The 25,085-nt window shown below is 39.5% G+C and overlaps 1 protein-coding gene across 7 annotated transcripts; it reads right to left on the reverse strand.

The window, feature by feature from the left end:
• Positions 1 to 1,177: 1,177 nt before the first annotated feature.
• Positions 1,178 to 24,179, reverse strand: SRSF11 (serine and arginine rich splicing factor 11). Of its 7 annotated transcripts, none has more exons than XM_075097294.1 (13): positions 24,152 to 24,179; positions 23,737 to 23,886; positions 17,412 to 17,545; positions 13,323 to 13,432; positions 11,197 to 11,289; positions 9,675 to 9,724; positions 8,028 to 8,155; positions 6,976 to 7,057; positions 5,669 to 5,800; positions 5,021 to 5,110; positions 4,237 to 4,332; positions 3,464 to 3,602; positions 1,178 to 3,357 (listed from the first exon to the last, which is right to left on the reverse strand). In XM_075097294.1, the coding sequence occupies exons 2-13, from the start codon at positions 23,862 to 23,864 to the stop codon at positions 3,160 to 3,162; spliced, it is 1,380 nt and encodes a 459-aa protein (XP_074953395.1). In that variant the 5' UTR covers positions 23,865 to 23,886; positions 24,152 to 24,179; the 3' UTR covers positions 1,178 to 3,159. The 7 variants fall into 7 exon arrangements, with proteins under 7 accessions (XP_074953395.1, XP_074953397.1, XP_074953394.1 ...); XM_075097296.1 differs by having other exon boundaries at positions 1,178 to 3,354; positions 24,078 to 24,166; XM_075097293.1 differs by having other exon boundaries at positions 24,078 to 24,166.
• Positions 24,180 to 25,085: the final 906 nt, after the last annotated feature.

Here is a 25,085-nt window from a genome sequence, read left to right on the forward strand (position 1 = left end):
CCTTTGGCCACCTTGATGCTGATGTGCAAATGGAACAGCTGGGCTGTTGAGGAGCCATGTAAAAGTTGAAGTCTCACCATAGCAAATGGAAGGCTGATGCATAAGCAAAAAAATGAATCCTATTTGATATAGAATTCCTTTGAGTTTTAAGAACGTTGGTACCAGAAACAATAGCTACTGAAACATTTAATATAGTACAGGCTCTAACACCACCAACCCACAAAAGCAATTATTTACCTCTGGTTTCTAGCTGGCATTTTCCAACTGCTTTAGGTTTGGTCTGAAGAGTTGCCTGTCTTTGGTTGCAGCCTGCCAACAGACAGACATTGGGAGGAAAGCAAGGAACCACTTTCCCTCACCCTTTAGGTCACCGTTAGCAACTTACTAAATTACTACGCTTCAGTGGATCTTTTGTCCGTGACCCAGCCACCCAGTACTAACGGGTGCTGTCTCCACAGCCAACCGTTGCTGCCTGGTTCTTTGTACCATTTAAAGTAAAAAGACTGTTGGTTTTTCTCTGTTTAACTGTTTTAACTGTCAGTTAAATCTACTTGTAAGAACAGCAGAGGCCAGGATCAGCTCCTACTAAATCAGGATTGAACTACTTCAGTAACGCAGAGGTGTTGCGTGACTTGGACGGCTTCGCCTCACGAGGCAGGTGAGCCTATGCTCCATAATTACTTTGAATTACTAAAAATTGTTCTTCCAGCCCAGTGCTGTAATTGTGCGATGTGGCGCACACACAGCCGGCAGAGGAAGCTCTCCTACAGGTTCAAGCGAGGCAGGAGGCAGGCAGTGGTCTGCCTGTAACAGGGCAGGCGGGGAGCACTGTTATGGGTTACAGGCTGTCCCCTGAAGCAACTGGCAGCCACCTCCTGCAGCACAGCTCTACGGCTCAGCCAACACGCACCTGACAGCCAATAAGCCAAAAATATGTAAGGTTATGGGCATCATTGGCAAACGTGGTCTAAAACCACATGTGTTTCTCCAGTTTGTATTTGGGCTTGGGCAGAGGGAGGTATGTAGTTAATACACACCACAGACTTGGTTTGTTAGTAGAATAAACTGGAAACAACATAATTTAATTACACGTAGCCCTCAGTCTACCATCTTGAGCTCACTACCCTGACTTGGTCCTTCATTACAGCACACAAATGACTTCCACAACAACAAGGTCTAAGGATCGAAGAGGTTTACTTTATTACTATAAATCAGTTTATGTTTTTGTACTTCACATATAAATATCTTGATGACAACAAAAAAGGCACATCTATGAAGACATCGTGCACCTTGTCCGTGTCCATTTTTATTTTATTACAAGAACTATCACTCTCTCTTGCTAGAAATAAAAGCCTAGAACTGGTTGTATGACATATACCTCTCTGTATTGACAAAATATTCAAAACAGTTGGTAAAAATTTACATTTCTACAAATTCTAAAAATGACACTGCATATCTAAATGGCAAGTTCCACTTTGCCTGGGCAAAAGGACAGTTTAAAAAGAAGGTGGTTTGACGCATCAGATTCAAGAAGTTCAAGCACCGCTTACAGTTTCATTCCAAAACTTACGAATTTAAACCAGTAAATTTTTAGTTGACATTAACAGCCTACTTCCTATGCACAAAGCGCTCACTACTTCCTGTTGCTGCTAGTCTTCCATTACCATCCTGAAGAGGTGAATGTTCCTATTTCAACAAAAATACAAAAAATTTTTTACAAATATGTATTTCTTTTTAGAAGTACTTGTCCCATAATACCTCTAGATTCCTATTTAAACCCATTCCCTTCATTCCCCCCAAAAGTAAAATAATTCTTTCTTTAGTGTAACATACTTCACTACAGCTAAAATGGCAGGCTTATCAGCTCCATCACTGCGCTTACAGTTCTTGAAGAGATGGAGTTGTTACGGTCTTTTTAAAATAGACAGATGAAGGAAAATGTATACTCTAAATGAATGACAAAGTCTCCTACATTCAGTGGTGTAAATAAATACCAGCAGAGTTCTATAGGAACGTGAGTATAAGTTTTAAGGGTTTTATTATCAAAGTTTTGTAAAACAATTTCAGAAACTGTACATCAACATGGCACAGACTGTAGCCTACTTTTGTCTTTTTACCTGCACAAAAGTAAAAGCTCTGGAACTTCTGTAACTAAGGAAAGAGCTTGCCTAACTACGTTGCATATAACATGGAATCACTGTGTGCATAAGATTACTACTGCAGTGACAGTAAACACAAATTTATTAGTTTATACAACTTGAGATCAAGTAAAAAGTACATTATCAAGTAGACTTGCTTTTAAAAGCATATGAAGGTCAATTTTAAAATGCACTACCTTTTTGCAATGTGTTGAGCTCATTATCAAATAAAACGACCTGGATTATGAAAACTGCACAAATCAACCTTTAATCACTGGGCACTGATCAAGCAGAGATTTTAACTTCCCAAGGCTCAAGAAGAAAAGTTAAGAACGACCACAACTCACCTGAGATGGATTTGAACTGACAGATTAAAAAAGCCCTCAAAAAGGTTAGTGCATTTTAACTTCGTCAAAGCTGAACAAAAACCACCGGGAAAAACAAAACAAGAACAAATCAACCCCAGCAACATGGCTTAAAAAAACAAAACAAACCCCCCAAAACCTATCTATATCAGAATGCCTATTTTCAGATGTACTGTCAATTTTTTTTGTGTAGTCACACTTAAGACCCTTAAGTAGATCCACCATATGTTGTAGGACTTCAGAACATATAGGATGTTTCTGCCACAGTCAACATGCAGTCAGTGCATTCCCTATACTGCTCTATTACTGCAATGAATCAAATTCTAGAAACACTATCATAAGTGAGCTGATTTACTAAAAGAGATCATACAACAAACAGTCCATGCCTGCTGTAGATGCATGCAGCTTTTTACTTTTGCTTGAAGCATCACCAAGTTAGTAAAAATTGCTTGGCTACGCAATCCCTTTCGGCCGTAACAAGAATGGTTACCTTTCTACAAAGCTTTTGATGTGAGTTAGTATCAGGAGATCTACGAACCATGTATAGCTTAGAGCTGTATACATCTAGATTTAGGATTAACAAGTACAGCATAAAAGAATCACACAGGAATGACACTGATGCACGTCTGCAGCTGCGTTCACTGCAAAGGCAAAATTCAGTCACTCATATCCATGTCCTCTTCATGATGATCATCCCCATTTACTTTGGATTCCCTGGCTGAATCTCCACTTCCTTTATCAGCAGCAGACTCCTTTCCTTTAGGGGAGGAAGTATCTGCCATTTTCTTTTCTTCCTTTTTCTCCTTCTCGCTGTCATAGCCTTGTTCTTCTTCGTCATAATCCCTTGTGACCTGCTTTGCAGAGATAAAAAAAAGAGTAAAACTTGCTTTCAAAGCCCCTGTTGGTTTAAGATTAATACTACGGCACAGGTTGTGAAGTTAAACAGGTTTTTAAACATACTTTCACATCTTTATCACTCTCGGATTTTCGGTCTCGATCCTTCTCTTTGTCTTTGCTTTTTTTTTTCTTGCTTGTTGACCGCTCCCTCTCATCTCTACTTCTCTCCTTGTCTTTATCCTTCTTTTTTTCCTTTTTATGTCTACAACAATAAAGTATGTAGAAGAATGAGAACCACAACCATATCATTCCATAACTAGAACACAGACCATCTTCAGACTGTTACCCATAGTTCATTACAAATCCAAAGGAAGAAATAGCAGTGTGCAACTACGGTACACCATTCACTTTCAGAAAATATCCAAGCATCCCAATGTCTTAGCCCTGGATCAAACACAACCACCACAAAGCGAAGACTAAGAAACACCATGTTAAGAATAGCAACCCTATAGCATTTTATGAAGGAGCACCTCAAGTTCCCCGTTTCGGGAGAGAGGATCACAAAATGCCCAGGTCCACCCAGAGGTCAGTTGACTCCTGTTGTACAGAGCCAAATGGGACGTGAACTCCGGGCATCTCCTACTCCTCACCCCTGCAATACTTCACGTCTGGAGTTCTTGAGCACCAACAGAGAAGCCCTGTGCTTATGATAAAAGCAGTAGCAGGCAGCAGAGATCCACTCTCAAGAAGTCAGCCTATGGGCTAGGTATAAGGCACAAGCCAAACACACACCATCTTCAAAATAACCCCCACTGTGATCTTTGCTGTAGTTCACACCTTTGGAATTTTCTATCCAGACACCATTTTTTTTCTTTTTAGCCAAGAGTCTTACTGACCTTCTTGGAGATGGGGACCGGGACATTTTCCTTTTAGGAGACCTGGGTTTTTTAGGTGACCGTGTTCCACTCCTGCTTCTTCTACGTCGTCTTTCTCTGCAGGAAAGAGAGATCAAAGCTTGTTTGTTTTTGTTTGTGGTTTTTTTTTTGGTTTTTTTTATTGTGTTTTTTTTGTTGTTTTTTTCTTTTTTTTTTAAAAAAGCTACAAACAGATCTCTGCCTCCAAAACCAGCACTGCTCAAAAGGTAATAAACATGTATAACTCAAAACAGACATTCACTATTAGCAGTACTGCAAAGCCAACACAGTTGCTGATCAGCAGAGTAAACTGTTTCCTGTTCTACCTCCACCTTCACAAACTGTGAGCTTAGACTGTATTAGGGATACTGACCCTTTTTTGCAAATAGAAACAAAACAGTTCACTCTTGTTAATATTGCAAGTTAATTTTGGACATTTTTTTAAAAACGGCACACATTTTGCATGTATTTATTCCATAAGCCAGGAAAGAGTTTAACAGTGACCTCAAAGCATCGTACTCTCTTTGATATACAGTAAGTAGAAACTAGTCTAAGCCCAAAGAATACCTCCAGAAAATTACAGTATCAGGGAAAACAATACAGCATCTCATAGACATCGGTAGAGAGAGGATACATGCACTTGTGCATATACCCAATACATCTACAACAGAATCATCATCCTAGTACATACAAGAATGTTCTTTCCATTAAAGTGGATAGAGCCTGCTAGAAACAGAGACCAAGGAAAACTTTCATGCTACTGTACCTGCTTGTGCTTCTTGATCGTCTAGTTGTGCTGTAGCTTTTGGGGGGAGTTTTAGAACGTTTCTTTTCTTTCTCTTCCTTCTTTTTATCCCTTTTAGTAAAATACAGATTTTAAGTAATTTTCAAACTATTCAAGAGCATTCACTACTTCTGCTATGTAGGAGAATGAACGAAGACATGATAACTACATGGGATAGCATATTCTGTTCGGTATTTCTGGGGCCAATCACATTATATTAGTGGAAACAAAGATTACAATTATCTACAGCAAAATAAAACAACAGCTCTTTTATAGCTTCTGTGTACAAACAGCACAAAATCTGCAAGTCTAGGTGCTCACATTTCCTGCTTTGCAAAAACAGCTACTGAGTGGTTCAGCTAATGCCTGCTGCACCTGTTGAGCCTTAAGAAAAGCATGTTACATGTTTTTATGTAACTAACTGTGCACATGTATAGGGCAAGTGTAGCACAGTTCTGTAACATGTTACAAGCGACTGACTTTTTTTTAGAAAGAGTTACTAGTTCATTTGCCCTAGATTTTTTGTTTGCGGTGTTTTGGTTTTTTGTTCGTTTGGTTTTTTGTTAATTAACCATCAAAATTTCATAATTTAATTTCTAGCAAATAGAGTAGATTTACTGAAGCAATTACCTGGTTTTGGATGTGCTCCTAGACCTTCTGCTTCTCTCTCTGGAATGAGATCTTCTTCGCCTTGGACTTTTAGATCGCCTCCTGCTCCTTGATTTTGAATGGGACCTTCTCCTTGATCTGCTTCTTGACCGTCTGTCAGTGACACATTGTACACGGGAGTTAAATATATGAAATTTTGATATACTATTCAGAATACATCTGCTCAGTACTAGTGGTATTGTAATGCACAACGACAGAAAACAGGAAAAAAAAAAAGAACATAGAAAACAGCAAAGGACTCACATTACATCCACCAAGGAAATGGAAAAAGGAAGAGCACAAATGCTAAATGTCAAAGAACAATGATGCTTCACTCAGCTCTCTTATTACTCTCCTTGTAAGAAAATATCAGTCCTATTGTAGAGGAAAACTGGTAATTCATGTTGAAAGGTGAAGAAATTTTTAAGACACTAAACCAAATACAAGCCAACTACTGAATATGCAAATAGCAAAGAAGTACAAACGGGAAGGCCATAGTTAAAACGGCTCTGCACAGACCACGGGCATGCACTGTTTAATTGGAGTTGACAAGCCAACAGCAAAAATGAGCCCTATGTCTTTGTTTGGGTAGGACAATATTAAGATCTCTGGTCAGGAGACCTGAACAGACCAGATCTCCACATAAACCATAACCTAGAAAATGCTGGAAAAACTTTTGTCCCAGACAATGCCACTAAGCCGAATTTGCTGCACATACTAGAAACAAACAGCCCAACAGGTAAACATTTATGTACATAAAGAGCAATACTCAGAGAGACCTCCTAGTACTTGGCGTTAAGACAAATTATGATTACCACATGAGCACACTGGAAAGAGGCTGAACAAAGAACAGAGGTTTAAGGAACCATTGTAAAATGGGCAGCCTACAGTGGCTTAAATGTTCATAGTAGCGAGGGCTGTGTAACACCAAGGCTTTGTGCAAAGATGCTTCTTATCTGATACAGGAAACGATTTATTGTTAAATAAAATCAGAGTCCAAGCACTGCTAGGACGAGGTGCCATGAAGTTCCTTCTGCAGTAGTTTAAGGTATTTTTGAGGTATTTTTTGCTATCATCTCTCTCCCACCCTTTCTACAAAAACAGAGGTAGGCCTCCATCTCACACTACAGCCTAGTCAAATCACAGCCTCAGCTTTCTTCAGACCATTTGCATTCTTCCACCTGTCCACCTCCTTGAGTGAAGTGTCACTTCCAATACGTATTTCTGAAGGAACTGTTTCAGCTCTGTGGTTTGTTTTTTTTTTTTTTTAAAGCAAAGAAACTACCTACCTGTGTCTAGATGAAGAAGGTGTCCTCCTCCTCCTTGAGCGTGACCTTGACCTTGAATGCCTTCGTTTTTCATCTTTTTTGTCTGGAGTTAAAAAGGAAAAGCACAGAAAAAAACCCAGTGTTACTTCAGTATTCAAAAAGATTTTATGAAGGAAAGGAAGTTGAGCTTCATGCCACAGATATAAATAAGACAAAGAAAACCTAAGGCATATTTTGATATTTGAAATTAAGGCTTATCTATCCTTTTCCTCAAAAGATGACAGAAAGAATGAACACATGACAGAGACATGTATGTGACATAAAACCAACAAAATTTTATATAAAACCAAAGAAGTGAAAATTCAGAAAATGTTTAATTTAAGTCAGTCAAAAGATGATAGCTGCAGGGCAATGGAAAGTCTTGTTAAAATCTCAGAATCTCTGCCATTTTGTGAAGGGCGAAAGAATCTCTCAAAGTATTGTTTTGAATTTCCCACAAAAAGCCTTAAGCAAATCAGTCAGCACATTTTTCTAGAATAATAGAACAGGAGCATTATTCTTTCCTGAAAATGATCACGAGGCTGCAAAACTATATTTTCAGTGCTCCAAGTTGCTTCTCAGATTTGGTGGATCTGACATTTGTGGATGACTGTTACAATCTTTTTCTAAAATAAAATCTACTGAAATAAGCTACAAAAATTAGGAATTAAAAGAAAGTAAATCATCCCAAGAACAAACATCTCTAGGATGTCAAGAGGTTAAGCCACTTGCTGCTTCCAGTGAAATCTCAGCGGTGGCAGTTTGAACTTCAATCAGGGGAAGCTCAAGATTTTTGCGATTTTCAGATCAAGCGCATTTTGGCAAAATCAACAGATGATTAATTCCCTGCATCATTCTGCAGGACACATCCAGCATTCACACCGTAGGACAATTAAAAACCTGTCAATTAGAAATTAGGTCACTGCAGAACATGAAAGCATTAAGCCCGTATTTTGCAGACCATTAGTTTTTATCATACATTACGTCAAAACTCCATCTTGAATTGAACGAGGTATTGTACAATTTAAAATTACCTGGCTCTATAGCAGCAGAAATTAATGACTGTGCTTCTCGTACTCTTTTCATAGCTTCTTCTATTTCTTTACTGGAGGTATCTGATTTCAGACTTGGTGAAACAAGACCTGCAGCTACATGGTTCAACCTGGTAAATGAAAAAGAATTTCACAAACTCTATATTGATGAATCCAAGAAATACATGGCTCCGTTGTCAGTTTGCAGCCTATTCAAAGTGACTGATCTAAGCGACTCCGAATCTGCCTGTACGTTGTCACTATTCGGATAGCAGAGTAGTAAGTCTAAGATGTGATATCTGTGCTGAAAACAGTCGCACAACATACTAGTAGATATGGCTCTTGGAATTCCAGTAAAGTTTGTATTGTCTTGCACAGATACGTTTCTAATGACACTTCTCAGAACATTTTTGTACAACACAATTTCAATTCTCACCACCCAAAAAGAGCAACTCCACAGGAAACAGTATATTACACAGTAGAAAGTCAGTTTCCATTTTTATAAGTCATACCGAGAAGCCTATAAAGAGTGACAAAATTTATAGTTCAGAAGATGCATTCTACAAGGTGGCTTTGAAGCCAAGCAGGTGTACCCAATATACCTGACTGATGTTTATCTAATCCATTATCTTGGGTCACTATTTTGTTCAATCAGATATGCATTTCCTGCTTACAGAAATGTCAAGTTAAAAGAGATAATAATATGCCAGAACAGTATTAAAAACAAAGATAGATCACATATATAGCTTTATCCCCTGGTATAGATCTGATAGCTCTGACAATTTAAAAACACTGGAACAGCCAAACAGAGTTAGAAGTTGTCTATTTAGCTAATACACCAGCAGGGCAAGCACACATTGATATGCTTTCCCGAAGGTGAGAGTCAAAAGAACTCTGTCCAAAGCTTCCTGCAATTTGCAGTACAAGGGCTTTCCGAGGCAGATGTGTTCTCTTTATTTTTAGCACACTTTTAATCTACTAATTTGTGTAATAGCTTTTTTCAATAGCATATACTTTCATCATCCTATTGCAATATCAATAGCTTGATGACACACTAATAAATTTAAATGCTACAATCCTTCCCTCCTTGCTGTCCCCATGCCATTCTGTTTTGAACAAAATTACCCTTTTTCTGAATGCTGAAATAAAAATTAGCAAATACTTGTTCTTACTGTTATTTGCTCCCTTTTTCTAATACGCAAAAAGACATGCTGTCTTTTGTTATCTCTGGCAGCTGTAACATACATGAACTCTGTTATTATTGTCTTTTACAACAGTTTCCGGTCCCGGCTCATTCTCAGCCATAGCCCTTTCATTTCAGCCTTGCAGGACGCAAGGTGCTAGCTGCACCGTTACATTACAGACACAGAACTGACAAAAACTGCATACGAAAAACTGAATTTCTGTCTCTAGCAAAATGAAATCTCCGAGATTAACTGGTGTTATTCTGTAGATGCAAGGCTGAATAACCTTCATTTCCTCCCCATCTTCTCTCTACCACAGAAAAGAGAGTCCACACAAGATCCCCAAGACAAGTTTTCTCCAACCTTAATTAGGTCCAGCAGGACAAAGATTGAATACTGAATCACAACCGATATTCCCAAGATCAGGAGTACTACAATACAAATATTGCTAAACACTGATGCTTACTTTGGATCCACTGTGCTCATAAGTTTTAGTAGCTGATCTGCTGCAAGAGACTGTGAGGGGGAAAAAAAAGAAAGTTAAAACCATGTTGGAAGACGTGTGTGCTCAAGGCTATCTTCCTCGAATGCACCCTCAGCAGTGGCTAAAGCAAAAAGTCTCCACAGATGAGAAGAACAAAAAAACCCCACACCCCAAACAAGTTACAGATGAAAAGGCATATTGTTCTGTTTTAAAACTTGTGGATGGCGGTAAGATTGTGAACATCACATTTCGGTGATGGTTAGGTACTCTTTTTCCTCACAGAGGCGAAACATAGGCCCTTTCCTAGACAAAATCAAAGCACTTTAAAATAAAAATACACTTCTGGTATTTACAGGTTACTTCACCATTACTTCAAGAGAATAGAGACCTCATTAGAGAGCTAAGTTGCCTGTCCATGGGAAGTCCTCAATGTCAATTTATGAACAATAAGCAAAGGCTTCTTTAATGATTCCATGAAAAAAAACATTTTGCAGTTCCTAGGAAAATCCAGATATTATTACAATTGGTCACTTCCTGTACCAGTGGTGTACCACCAACAAAAATGTTTAGTCCCTGCTAACTTTCTTTATACAGAGACAGGCAGGTGCTGAACCCAAACAGTTCATTACAATTAGCTTGCTTGAACAACAAAGGAAACAACCCTTCATCATACCAAACTTATATTTTCTAATATGCATTTAGAATGTTTTTTTTTTTTCATCTGTTATTTCATTATGACCATTATTTGGTTTTACTATACATGGCATGCATGAAGAGAATGCTGAATGGTGGATTTCTTAGCAATGCATTAAAATACTACTTCCTGAACCAGTAAAACATTTTCTCTGTACAGTATTTTGTTCTTATATCTTAAATATTAACTCCATATTCTACTATTACTTAGTATTTGAAGTTTTATTTTATTGCTTAAAAAAACTAGAGTCTAACAAAGTCTCCTCAGTATTTTCTACACCTACCAAAGTAAATTATTTTTTTTACTGTAAGTACAAGACAAGTTTCATAGCTTGATAATGACACATAATTGAAATATTTCATTACTAGCTTCAGATTATTTTTAGGTCCTTCCAGCACTTTATTTGATACTCCCACAAATACTATTTTTTCCAAACAGGTGCTTAGAAAAATCAATCGCTGGATTTTTCAGACAGTGGCTGTTAAACTGATATAAATGAAAATTACTTTTAAAACAAAAAGACGGTAGAAAAAGAGAAGTGTTCATACATAAACCTGCTATGCCAAGAAACAAGGACTGCATGCTATAATAATTCTAAGTTTAAAGAATCAGCAGCCTCTGTAGAACACATGGAGCCAAACCTGTAATAAAAAGTAATATTTTGTAACACTTCTTCAGACCTAATTATAGTAATTCCAGATCTTCAGCTTGTTATTTAACATACTGGTGAACACTAAGAGCATCACGTATGCTAGTCAAACTACATGTGTGCTAGGGACAATACAGGCAATTTTAGAATGTGTGGCATACCTGAGAGTTTAAGTTTGCTCCAGGAAGCCCAAGAGCAGCTAGGGCAGGATCAAGAGCAGGAGCTCCTAAAGCAGCTAAAGGAACAGCACCAATCTGTAAGAAAGACAGCAATTAGACAAAGCCATATTCAATTGATAAAAAGCTGTTTGATCAAGATTCCCAAGCATTAGACATGTGGAAGCTTAAGCTGGGTTTTACTTAGGCTTCTAGGTACAGAAGACATTATACTACGGTCAATGAGAGTATTTCAGTTTTCTTTTTGCAGGTATTCCAAAGCTCAGTATAGGAATGTTTTTTTTCCTATAAATATTCTAAAATGAAATTCTGTTTCCTCTGCATCCCAACCGGTTGGGGGGTGGGAGTGAAGTAAAAAAAGTAAAGCATTCCAGTACCTTCAAAAAATAGTTTAAATTGAAATTCTTCTCCAGTGTTAGAATGAAAATTCATTATAAGTTTCTGCGCCAACTACTGCATATCTAAATCAATTTAGGATTGAAATTAACACATTTTATGTAAAAAGACAATATATTATTACATCTCTGTGCATTTCTCATATTTGGTTAAAACTGACAAATGGGTTGAAATGCTGCTGGAAGAATAAGTAGGATGACAGCATAGGTCTGAATTCCTTAAATTAATCTAGAAGCCTCATAAAAGAGCTCCGGTTTTTTGCCATTTAAAGTGAGATGACCAAAACATACACTGAATGAACGCACACTGTGCTAAAAACCACGTGATCTTATGCTAATCAAACATGGAGCTTTTGGTATGAGGTCTTGCTCTCCCTTCCTTCCTTCTCAGTGCCTCCTTTCTGGCTGCTCTGGCACTTGAGACTCATTTGTCAACCAGTTCAACCCACTGAGCCGCCAGAGAACTTATTTTTGTTCTGCCTGCATCAAGCTAACACAATAGTTCACAAAAGGATCTGATGAGCTCCAGAGCCAGCAGAAAAGCAGCAGCAAAAGCATGTAGTCAAGAGCAAGGGAGCAGAACCTTCCACTTTTTGACAATGAGTTTTCCAGTTAGCTGATTTCTTGAAACCGTAGGGGCTTCTCCCTGCCGTCTCAAAAGAAAAAGCCGCATTCCCACACACTGATTTTGTGAACATTAACTACAGCTCTAGTTCATTTTTACTGAGTTAGACGCACAACTCCCAACAACAGTCAAACATTACAAGTTTTCAGGATGTGTCTGAAAAAAATTACCATCCACCACAATTTTCCATAAAATGGATACGTTACATAAATTCTACCATTAAGTGGATTGGGAGTAGGTTGGGATTCACAGTGACAGAGCTAAAATTAAGGTGGTTCAACAACCATTTTCAAGGATGTATATACATACAGTTTTTGGTGAAAGAAATCTTTAAGACGGTATTTGTTTCTTCCATCCCTTTCCTTGAGTTTCAAAGTTAAACTTTGTACTTTTCCCTCTGTATACAGTTAAAGAGGCCTTCTGAACAACTCAATGGCAAGTATATCTTTCATGAAATCGGATATTATAACAGAAGCTATACAAAGAAAAGCTAAGCACAAGTTGAAGAAGTAAACTTGAGAACTGCAGAATCAATGAAGCTTTATTCTTATTAATTTGCCTCTTGTACTTTCTCTGTTCTCTAATATATGTGCTTTGACTTAAACTTTTCCCACAATTTATTATTCTTACTGATCACCTTCCACACAGATTCTCATGTATTTAGATAATGAGCAAACACAGGCTACAATTTTTTCCCCTCAGTGGAGTATTAATGGAAGGCACCTCCACAGCATGTCAACTCCTTGAACTTGACAAATTTAAAACCTACGAGATCTCTACTGCTTGTCAAGTCTGTCTGTAATCATACAATGGATAAAGAGGGATGAGAGAAAGATATAAACACAGGGCCTCTGAGATACCAGAAGCATCATATTAGGGAAATAAAATTATCCTATCTAGCAACTTATCACCATTTTGCCACAATTCGTATCAGATAGCTGTAACAATCCATCAAAGTACATAAACTAAAACATTCTAGGGGTCAGCATTAGCACATCAGTCTATTTGTCCTGGAAAAAACAACAGAAGTTAGAATCTAACAGAACACATCTAATCGTTTCCCTTGACTTCAGCCTAACTGGAAAGCCTACCTGAGAAAGTGGGTTGGGGGTAGGCAGGAGTCCACCTCCAGGCAGCAGACCTGCCACAGCATTAGCTGGTGCCAAGAGAGACAAAGCCTTAGTCTCATCAGGAATAACTCCTGCAGAGAAATAGCCTTGCATTAGAATGCATTCCATTTCAAAGGCAGAAAATACACAAATACACCCAGAAAATGTCTCCCTGATACACCACCTGAGTTTGTTGAAAGTACTTATGTTGGCTAAAATACAAAGCTTGATGTCTATTAATATTTATCATTAATTTTTTTGTCAGAATGGAACTTCAATGTGTGAAAATTTGACTGTTCCTTTTTCTCTACAAATGGTTAAGTTTCTAGAGCAAAAAAATAGCACAATACACACTACTTTTTTGTTAACACTGCCAAGATTTCATCACCTGTACTCGATTTTTAAGTCATGAACCAAACGTAAGCAAGCACAGTCGGTTCTCCAGGGGTGTGCTCTCAACTTTCAAAAGCTGTTTTATGAACAACGACTCGTGTCGGCTGCTTCACTATAAAGCACACAGAAAAATCAAGATACACAAGACAAAAAAAGTTTGATTTAGGGGTTAATAATATGGTACAGTTCACTATGTTTTCTTTTACACCTACCATATAAATTTTGTAAAACTTAAAGAGAAGGTATGGAAATATTTTTTGTTGAATCAAGCGTAGGGCTTTTGCTGACTTGTCAAATGAAAACGACTCTCTGCAGATCTTCAAATACACGCTGTGTATGTGTGTCTGTGGGTGGATGGGTGCATACATACAGTATATCGTGGCACATTCCTTACCTGTGCAGTAAAATGCATTTGTTCCAATATGTGCCATGCTTATTGTACCAAGAATGCTGCTACATACTGCCATTTCAGAAGAAACTTCTGGCCCAAAATCTTGCAGCCAACTAAGACAAGTGTCTTATTTCACTGCCTGCTCTGCACATATAATTTTAAGGGTCCTACTATGGAACAAGTAATTATGTAGGTATTTTTATTCTATCCAACAGCAAAAGCCCTATACAGATGGATTAATTTGTTAATGTGCCCAAGCCCCCAAAATGAGAGTTCAATAAACAATTTTACTATATATTTGCAAATACCAGTAGTGTTTCTGTAATACATATTAAGAAACTGCATCTCATCATAAAACATACAATATGTACAGGGCACTTAAGAGAAACTGGATAAGCTGCAGAAGAAAACTGTTGGGTGGTATTTTCAGCAGGGCCTGGTATATAGTTCAGGCTGAACCAGGGAAAAGAACTGTAAAACACAACAACAAAAAAGAAAAACCACTGTTAAATAAAGGTAATGGTTCCTTCCACCTATACTGAGAAGTGCCGATAATATAAACAAATGTATAATACACAGCACTGTTATCTTGCTTGTGTCATTGAGCTGTCATCAATTTAGATACCAAAAGTTATGGAGGGAGAGGGGGGAAAAAGGTCATTTAGATAAAGGGCATTAATGCATAAATATATTAACACACCTACAGAGAGATTATGGGGTAATTTTGCATGCAAAATTATGTCTCAGAGGATATTTATAAATTATATCTAAACATTTCAAATTAGTGCAACTACAACATTTCTGGCATCTAAATACAAATCCTCAGACTTATCTTGAGACACCTCATAGAAGATCTGCATCCATTAAAAAAACTCATGCATCTGATCCTCTAATTGTTTTTAAAAAAGTATTTAGAAATAAATAAACTACAATTTTAAAAAAAGCAATGAGGCCCCTCACCAGTTAATTTTCATGCTTCAAGAGTTTTTTTTACTGCTGCTTTGTTAGAACCATGAAATACTGCATGAATGTGTAGAAATGAAAGAAAAAGAAACAGACAAAAGAAACAAACATTAACCAAAGAACCTAAATACCCCCCCCAGCCATCTTTAATCTTAGAGTTCCTTCCAAATCTAGGAATATCACAGTGAAAATTACAAATACTAAACCTTACCGTAGACTTTGTGTATAGTTCTATAACACAAAGCAACAGCCAACACCAAAATGTCTGTGTATGCTAAAACTGGAGTGCGCTTGTGATATAGGGGATAATTATTGCACTAAACAGATAATAAACATTTACTTTAGTGACAGGCAATATTAATACAGAATTATCACAATAGAAACTAAAAGATAAAGGGCCCAGTTCAGCACAGTAGTTAAGCATATGCCTGGCTTTAAGCACATGAGCAATTTCACTAAGGTTTTAAGAATCTTGCTGTATCGTGCTTAAACAGCTTGTTGAATTGGGACCCTGGCAGTATGCATTTGCAGGGAAAACTATACTCCAGTACAGGGACAAAAGCATATGATTACAAAACCAGGGGGCATAACTTAATTGGCTGAACATATCTCTTGTGATATGTCACATCATTAGGCCACAAACATCAGCATTCTGAACTGCTAGAACACCACAAGAAACTGCCCATGAGGAACTCCTTGTTTTAAACAGGCCCGTTAAGATATTCTACCTTATTAGTTTTATTTTCTTTATACAATCTGAACCACAACTACTGGGCAGATTTCTCTATGTGCCAGATTTATTCACCATCGAGCACAATGGACAAAGTCGTTCTGACAAAGAGAAAAATGGTTTTATCCTTATTGGTAAAGTTAAACACTAACATTCTTCACATGGGCCTTGGAGAATATTTCAGTACTAACTCGGACTGTTGCTGTATCATGCTTTAATACAAAGATGAGGACAGGATGCCTTTCAACTATGCTATTATATCTAAACTGGCGAAAGCAGAAGCAGTAACTCAATGGCAATTTCAGAACGTGTTCTCTACTCTCAAAAAGCAGCACGCCTCAAACAAAGGTCATGCTGCAGATTCCTAAGTTTTCACATCTTTTAAGCTTAAGGAATACAAAGATAAGACAGCTCCCCAGGCCTCAAAAGACAGCCTACAGCATTACAATAGCTTGATTATAGGTCTGAACCCAGGCCATGTACCAAATTTATTACTGTAGTATGACTTAATCTGCAGAGATTTTATTTAATTCAAGCGATCTGGGAAAATCCATTATTTCAGAAGTAAATCAAGAAACAGTACAATGGAAATCAGTTACTTCTAAAGCAAGTCTAGAAGAGTTTAATAAGACTTCTGTAAGAAGAGGTGTCTTCTCAGCACTTTGTTTTTAAGGTAAGTTCCAAAAACCCTGCTCATTGCCTTTCAAATTACTGTAACACCCTAAAATGTAAAAATAAAAAGAAGAAGAGAAAATGTAGTTAACAAGTGGTTACACCAGGAAAACACTTGGGGACTTGAGTGCTTGCTGGCCTTTAGTTAATGTCTAGAATCCCCTGTAGCTGCAGAGGACCCACTGTTTTTCAGTCATCTGGAAGGGCTTTGCATTTGCCTTCTCCACTACAAAAATCACACACACAAATAACAGAGAGAAGAGTTTATTATTTAGTGAAATTCTATAAAATATATCAAGGATGAACAAGAAAACTTGGAATAAAAAACTAGTACCAGTGCCCATTTGGCACCTCGTGGAAGATCTCACTTTTAAATTAAACCATAATTATTCAAACCCTTGGTATACTGAACTTCACAGTGAGAGTGGATGCCTTTTCAGGGGAGTTGCCAGCTAAAGGCAGTGGCAGCGTATCTCAAAGAAATGTTAATCTACTCTCCCATGCACTCTCAGGGAGGGAGAAATCATTCTCGCGAAGAGATTTACACCTATGTGAAAGTGGCAAATGCTTAGTTATTTAGGCAAAATTTCCTTAAAATCTTGACCTGTTTGCCTAAGTCTGCTTAGGAAAATGTCTCGTTGAGACTAATACAGAGCAAAATTTGGAAATAAATCTGCCTATAGCGTTAATATTCTAAACTTAAGGACACACAAAACCAGTAAGAGGTAAACTTTCCTCTTCCATTCAGTGTCACTAGATTAAAAAAATTCTTTAATCCATGGGCCAATGGCAATATACCAAGGGTTTCAAAATGTTAATATCTTATATGTTTGACATTTTACTAATTCTCATTTTTGTGAACTATACTGGAATAAAATGCCATCATATGGTGGCTTCATAGGCCATTAAACAATTCACAAACCTTCTGCATATGGTACGACTATCAACGCTCTGTCAACGAATACAGTGTTTGTCAGATGCTGGGCCACAACTGCCGAGTCAGGATCATGGAACTTTACAAAACAGACACGCGACGAAACAGGCAAAGGAGAATCACTGAAAAAGAAAGAAAGAAATTACTTAGACGGAAGCAAGTCTGACAGCATGAAACTTGTAACTTCTATTGTCTCTCCACTTTCGCCAAACCAGGAAGTCACAGGGGACTATGGGGTACGTCTCTACACAAGAACATGATTTCAGGTTTTGTATCAAACAATTTGCAACTGGACATTAATTCTATTATACGCAATATATATCTATGACCTGTCACCTAAATGCAAATTAGCTTTCATGACCTGCCTGTGAGAAGGGAAGGAGACAAAGAAAAACTTTGCTCAAGAAAGACAAGAGTTACCTACTACGTACACTGGATAAGTAATGAAAACCATTAGTTTTATACTTTCTGCTTTAGGCCCCAAATTACTTATTACGGTAAATTATGAAACTAAGAGGGTAATGATTAAAAGATCACTACAATTTTACTTATCAACACAATTTCACAGAAGCTTCTACACCAAACTTCATCATGCTTCTCACACATACAGAAACTGCCAAATTCATTCTGAAGGGATGTACACTGCTAAACGTGTGTCTGCCACTCAGCAGCTACAGAACCAAACACAAAGAAATTCAAGAAGCTCAGGTGGGTAACACTACAGCTGAAATCTCACTAACAGGTGAAAAGTTCCTAAACAACCAATCAGTAAACATATACCTCTTTCCAAGATAGGTCTGTACCTACTCCACAGCTCAAAATGAGCATCTGTCAGCAGAGCTGTGTAAAAAATCCCAGACATGGAAAATCCAAAAGAGACTGCATTAATTTCCAGTCACTTGAAAAAAGCCAGAAATATCTACTTCCTACAACAATAGGAAAGAATTGCAGACCATACAACTGTATTCCCCTCCCTCCCTGAAACAAACCAAAACCAAACACCCAAAAAACAGAGGCAGAAGCAACTCGGTAAAGGTCCAGAATGGGTTTCAGAAGTCTCTATATCCTGAAAATGGTGCAGATCTGCTTTAATCAGACATCTAAACTAAAGGACAGCAAGCAAAAATGTTACGCAGACACAACTGTACAGTAGATGAGTTAAAAGCTGCCTCCAGAAGGTGCAGGGCAGGTACTGAAAGCAGTAGCAAGTCCCAAAACCCTAGCTCCTAAACAAGGCCTGGGTACGCATGCTGTTCAGTTCTGCCCTCAAGTACCAGAGGCACAAATTAGCCTAAAGAGGTAGCTCTGAGAAATATTAACGAATTCTTCACAACAAAGATCTACATTTACTAACTAGATTCCCAGAAACAGTTATAAGACTAGCTCTTCAAAATGCATCCCACTGCCAAACAGTTTCATCTGGGCTGAAGAACGTTGACTAAGTCTTAAGCACTGAAAGTGCAGAGAGAGTTGTCAGAATTCAGGAGAATAACTTTGACATCAACAAGAAAGACATCCCAGATCCATTTTTGTTAGTGCAAATGCCAGAAACTATCTAACCTTCACCACCACTGAGCACAGGCTCAGCCCAACATGCAAGCTACACAAACTGAAGAACTGCCCTAAACACCTATCAGTTCACCCTATAATATACTTCAAATTGAACCTGATGTTAAAAACTAGATTGGAGCCAGCATATGGCAGCTTTTGAAGTATTAAGATGAGAAACATCCACTTCATCCAAGGACTTCCGAATTTAATAAATTGGAAAGTAACATTGTAGCAGTAAATGGCACAGAGATAGAAAAACTGAAACCACTAGCTCTTTTGTATCTATGAATACACAGTAGCTTGCCAAACTGGTGCCTTTTCTTAATCCATTTGCATACATACCAAAGAAGCATTAGCAGACAGTGTTTAACAAAATCACAGTACTAAAATTTTAAAGAAAAGTATATCAAGGAATTATGGCATATCTGAATGGTATACCAATCTAAGTTCAAAAAAATTAAACAATTTATTACATAAATGCAGTACAATATTCTCATTCTTAAAATGTCCGTGATAACATAGGAACATATAACAGAGTAGATACCATTTCTATAAACGAGTACCACCACGTAAGAAACCGTGCAGCTAGCTGAACCTACAAAACCAACTGAAAATACTTAAGGCTATGGTTATGCAGCCTGACATTTAATATAAATCAGTGTATTTAATTTTTTAAAATGTATTTTCAGTCACTCTAAAATCCAAGCTGTGGCTGAGCGAAATTCATCAAGAACAGAATGTTCTCAACAGTTACCAAAAAAAGGCCATCATTATTCTAATTCACCAGAGATCGAAAAATTTAGTAATTCTCTCTCAGACATCATGCCAATGAATGCTGAGACACACGACAATTTACTGCGGTTGGTGCCTGTACAACGTACCCATTCTGATGTACAGTACATTCTGAAATACAGCGGATGAACAGGGAAATCCAACCTCCATACCATAACCTCTAACTACTCGTTCCACCAAAGTTCCCTCATGTTGCAGCCAACATCTTAAATATTAAATCTGTTTTTTAAAGGGATATTTCTGTCACCTACATAAATATTATTACTGATGTAAAATCAGGCAAGAACCAGGCTGGAGTGGACAGACTGTCCATGCAAGTGATGTTCTTCAACGTTATCATGTTCATCAGGTGAGAAGAAACAGTTAAAAAAAAGAAAAATGAAACACCCACCCAAAACCCAGAAAAAAGAACCAGTGCAAGTGCTTCACTTTGAAACAGAAGCTGTCATCCTTTTCTCAGCAGACCAGTGGCAATTGCAAGTAATGCCGGTGTTCCGAAAGAGTCCATGTATAACTTCCATCAGCAGCTACTAGAGATGGCAAAAGATCTCACCAATTACTATGCCATCCAACATATGTAATTATTAAGCATGCTCCTAATTTTATCAGTCTAACTCTGTAGATGGTATTTTCCATCAGATGTGCTTTTTTTCTTGGTAAAATTCTCTTTCCCTAAAAATTTGATGGGATCATTCATATCTAAAGAGCAGGAGACCAGTCCCTATCAAACACCAGTGTCATATAACCTTCTATGCCCAAGTTTCAGAGCAGAAACTTAATTTGTGATGGAAAGGCAATTTTCATACGCTAAACCAAATATGCTGAAATAAGCATATATATGTGTGTGCATATACACACACCCCCTTTAAAAAAAGAAAAGGCAAAAAAAAAGAAAAAGCACCCTCAGAAACCCATTGCCTCCACTTTTCAATTTGCCTACAGTGGAGGATGAAGCTATGTGGAATACAATAAAGACAAGAACCAGGCAATGGAGTTGTGGAAAAGCAGAAGGAGGGAAGAAAGTTTGGACAAGAAAAACAGAAGAAGTCACAGAGCTGGTTATGTATTAAAAGATGTTATATAAAGCTGAGATATACATAAAATGTGTAACAGCTGATTAAATAACTGGGATATGGAGATGGATGAGGGGAGAGAAAGAGAAACAGAAATTTAAAGAACTTCAGGAAGTTTTATCTGATCTGGAAGACTGGGAGAATAAGGAACTTCTACAGGGGACAGAAGAATCAGAGTGGTCAAGAGAAAGATCAAAGAAGGAGGAAGAGCAACGGAAGTGGGACTGGTTACTCAGAAATACTATATGCAAGAAAAGAATCCCAGTATAATCTGGGACATAAAGAGATTCAGTTTATGGAGAGAATTTACATATTACAATTTATATCCTGTACCCCCCAAAAAACAGATGAACACCATGGGCAGGGAAAAGTCAGGACCTGAAGTTTAAAGAAAGAACTAATAGAAAAGGCTTTAGAAAAAGCAGACAAAAGAACATGCCACTATTAAAAAATACACCCCTCTTCGGTATGAAATGAAATCAGAGACACTAATGCATCCCAAGATCAGATCTCTGAGCACCTCAGTGAAGATCTGCAGTGGATCTAGAGGTGCCAGAGCCCTTGGCATCTCTGCATGGAGAACACCACAAAGGAAATGACACAAAGCCTCCTTAAAATAGTAAGGTAAAAATTAATCCCAGTCCTAAAAAGTGCCCACTCTAGTATCAAGTGCACAACCTTTATATACAGTTTTCAGAAATGCTGTTTTTCCACCAAGACATATATTCTATAATGAAGATATATGTTAATGTTCACTTCAACAGCTATTCAGTATTTTCTACATCTTCTGTGCAAAGTCTATTTAGTTACACTGTATTTCCTGTTCTGTATTAGTGTCTTCATTGGCTTTTCCATAGTTACAACTTTTTCATAAATAGTAAGAAATGTTCATAATATTCCTAGAAGATGAAAAGTATTACCCTCCTCATTCGTTTTAGGGATTTGAAATAGAAATTTAGGCCAAATGTTTTTGGTAATTTTTGGTCATCCATTTTGAAATATCTGGCACCAGGGTCACTGGAGTTATTTGTGTCTTGGTGCCTTTTCTCCCTTGGTACATAGCCTTCACCAACACAGGCGTAAAGGCAGCCAACTTGATATTTTTGTATACCAACAAAATGACCCAGCTGAAGTGACAAAACAGCAGGGCCAGAACAAAGGAGGCAGAAGTCAGCAGTCAAACACAGGAGCCTGACCTTTTTGCAGAAACAAACTTACTCAAGGATACAAACCAGGAATTTTTCCCTACAGACTGGTATCTACTAGTGTCAAACATTACAGACATAAGGATATGATGCAGATCTCCCTGAAGCCATTTCTTCTCTTCCCATAGCCCAGCTCTACAACACACCCATCACAGACTTCCCTCCAGTGCACAACCCCAAAACAGAGCCAATGCTTGTACTGAGTAGTGTCCTGTGGGGCCAGCACCTCACTACACATCTATACATTCTTAATTTGGCCCCTTTGCACAGACAGTCTGGGCTACGGTAAAGGGCGAGTTGCTGGGCTGGGTTTTGGATTTAGGGATTTTTTTCTGTAGAGCACTTCATTCTGATACCACAAAAGGAATCTTTTAACAGATCAGTCAATATGTATCTAAAACTACAAAGTTTCAGAAACTGAATTCACCTGTAATAACCTTCCTTAAATACTAGGACAAAATATTAAAATGCAGAACAGTACATCAAATAACTGCATCTGTTTAAAGGCAAGTTACTTTGCTGGCTGCCGAGCATTAATGGTTCTGCCATTCAAGTACAGTTATCCCAGCTATTAACAATGCAACTCTTATGCTTGGAACTGTCCCTCAGTTTCAGTTACATACACATTCTGTTTCCTTCTATGCTTCAATTTCCAACATGACATTGCCAAAATCCAACCCAAAGTAATAAACTGCAGGAACACCAGAAATACTATTTCTGAATTTGCACATATATTAGCTAGCAGGACAGGGGAATTTTCCTGGGTTTGTGCTAGCAGGGATTGAAGATCAAATGATAAAAGAAAGAATGCTTTGTAACAGCTTTTTTAAATATAAGACTCCAAACAGTCTTAGGTATTAAAAATAATTGACTGTGTTCTTGTTTGATTTTTTCTCCAAACAAACAATCCTCATTTATCATGGCAAAAAGAAACCTCTTTACTTATACAATACATATGCAAAAGATCAACATATAATGACATTAAGTTCTGTAAAACAAATCAAATTGACATGGCCAAAATCAATGTTATTGCCTAACTAACGTAATAAATGTGTATTATTTGTACATTAGTGATTACCTGCCCATTTTGCACGGAATGCTCTGCAAGGAACGCATATTTATACAAAAATTTTAGTTTTAAGGCCAACTGTCCATAAAATGCCTACAGTTCTGGAGCTTGACCAGACAGCAGAGGTTAGTTAGACAGCCCTGGAACGAACAGCTCCTAGAGAAGAACGTGCATCTGACAGGAGGAATCCCGCGTGTAATTTGCATGCCGTAAATAACCGTCTTTTCCCTCACATATGCGCATAACGTAATTACGTGAATAATTACAATTGTATTAAGCACGTAAATTCTTACAGCAACTCCATCTGAGAGGGGAGAAGGCTGCAGAGCCAAGGAAAGGAGCTCGCTCCGACGCGACTGACTGAGACTCCCCCGAGCACACCCGCGCGGTGCTGACCGACGTGGGCTGGCGGGGATCTCGCCGCCTCATGATCGGGCGAGCCCCACGGCAGCCCGAGGCCCCGCGGCAGCCCGCCGCCATGGAGGCAGGAGGCGGGCCGCTAGCTTGCGCTGGGGGAGGGGAGGGGAAGGCGGAGGCGGCGGCCGGGCCGCGGCGAGGCGGAGGAAGGGGCCCGCTCCTGGCGGGGGAGGGGAAGGAGGGGAGGAGGGAGTGCCGCCACTCACTCGGGGGGGAAGAGGCGCAGCTCCTCGATCTTTCCGAGGAAGCCGAAGAGCGTCCGCATCTGCTCGGAGCTGGCGCTGGGCGAGACGTTGGTGACCTGGATCACGTCGGTGCCGCTGCTTGAAGCCATTGCGCCGCCGCCCGCTCCACTGCTACAAAAACATCGGGGAGAGGAAGAGCGCGTTAGGCTCGAGCAGCTCCCCGCCGCGCCTCCTGCCGCTGCCGCCTCCGGCCCGGCCCGGCCCGGCCCAGCCGCCGCTGCCGCCGCCGCCGCACAGGAAGGGCCGCCCGCCCGCCGTCCCGCCTCACCAGCCTGCCCGGGCCGCAGTATCCCACAACCCACCGCCGCCGTCCCCCGCGCAGGCGCACGGCGTCCCGCGCCCGGACCCACGCAGGCTCACAGCCCGCCGCCCGCACCTCGCCGCGGCGCCTGCGCATGCGCCTGGCCCCGGCCTCTCCCGGGAACGCGCGGAGACGACGCGTGCGCAGCCAGGCCCCAGCTCGCGCGAGGTGGCGGGTGGAAACGCTCCCATTCCGCGCATGCGTGCTAGCCGCGCGTTGCGCGCGGGATGCACCGTGCATGCGCAGAGCGGGAGCGGCGTGAAGCGGGAGGCCTGCCTCTCGCCTCAGGGCTGAGGGCCGGGGGTGCTCTCAGGCCGCCGGGGAGTGTTGCGCTCAGGCTGTCTTTTGTGCCGGTAGCATGAGAGCTTGTCCCGGCGGCGGGTGAGGTTCCAGAGCACTGGTCAGTTTTCAGAGGGGCGGATGGGCCTCAGAGGCCTCAGCCCTAGCTGGGCTGGCGCGTTGGTAACAGTGCCCTGCCCGAGGTGTTCCACACGGGCTCGGTGATGCTGCCTGCTCCTTCAGAGCTGTAAACTTAAAATTGCCGCGTTTTAGACAGCCTAGATAAATTGGTATGTGGATTAATTGCACTCACATAGAGATGAGCAGGATGGGTATTTGGTTGCCTGGATTTGCTGAGGTGAATGCACTTTGCCCTCTACATTTTCACCTCTATCGCTCCTGATATCAGACTGTAAATAAAGCAATTGGTTATTGCCAAAGTCCATAAAACCAATTTTTAAGTAATGATGTAATCATTCCAGAAACTTCACTCCTATCCCCCATTGTTCCCATCTGTTGCCATGATTTCTGCCTGTTACAAACCAGCCTCAGCTTCCTTAACTCCTGCCCTTCCAAACACATATTTCTCTTATGGGAACAAACATAAACTTGACTTGGAGTCCTCATACAAAACTCAGGGATTTCCAGCACTTTATTTGAACACTCGGTTGAAATACCCAGCATTTTTTTAAAGAGTGCTGCCTGGTGACTCCCAAAGAGGAAAAAAAAA

This window comes from Phalacrocorax aristotelis, chromosome 6 (genome assembly GCF_949628215.1).
Source record: "Phalacrocorax aristotelis chromosome 6, bGulAri2.1, whole genome shotgun sequence".
NCBI lineage: Eukaryota > Metazoa > Chordata > Aves > Suliformes > Phalacrocoracidae > Phalacrocorax > Phalacrocorax aristotelis.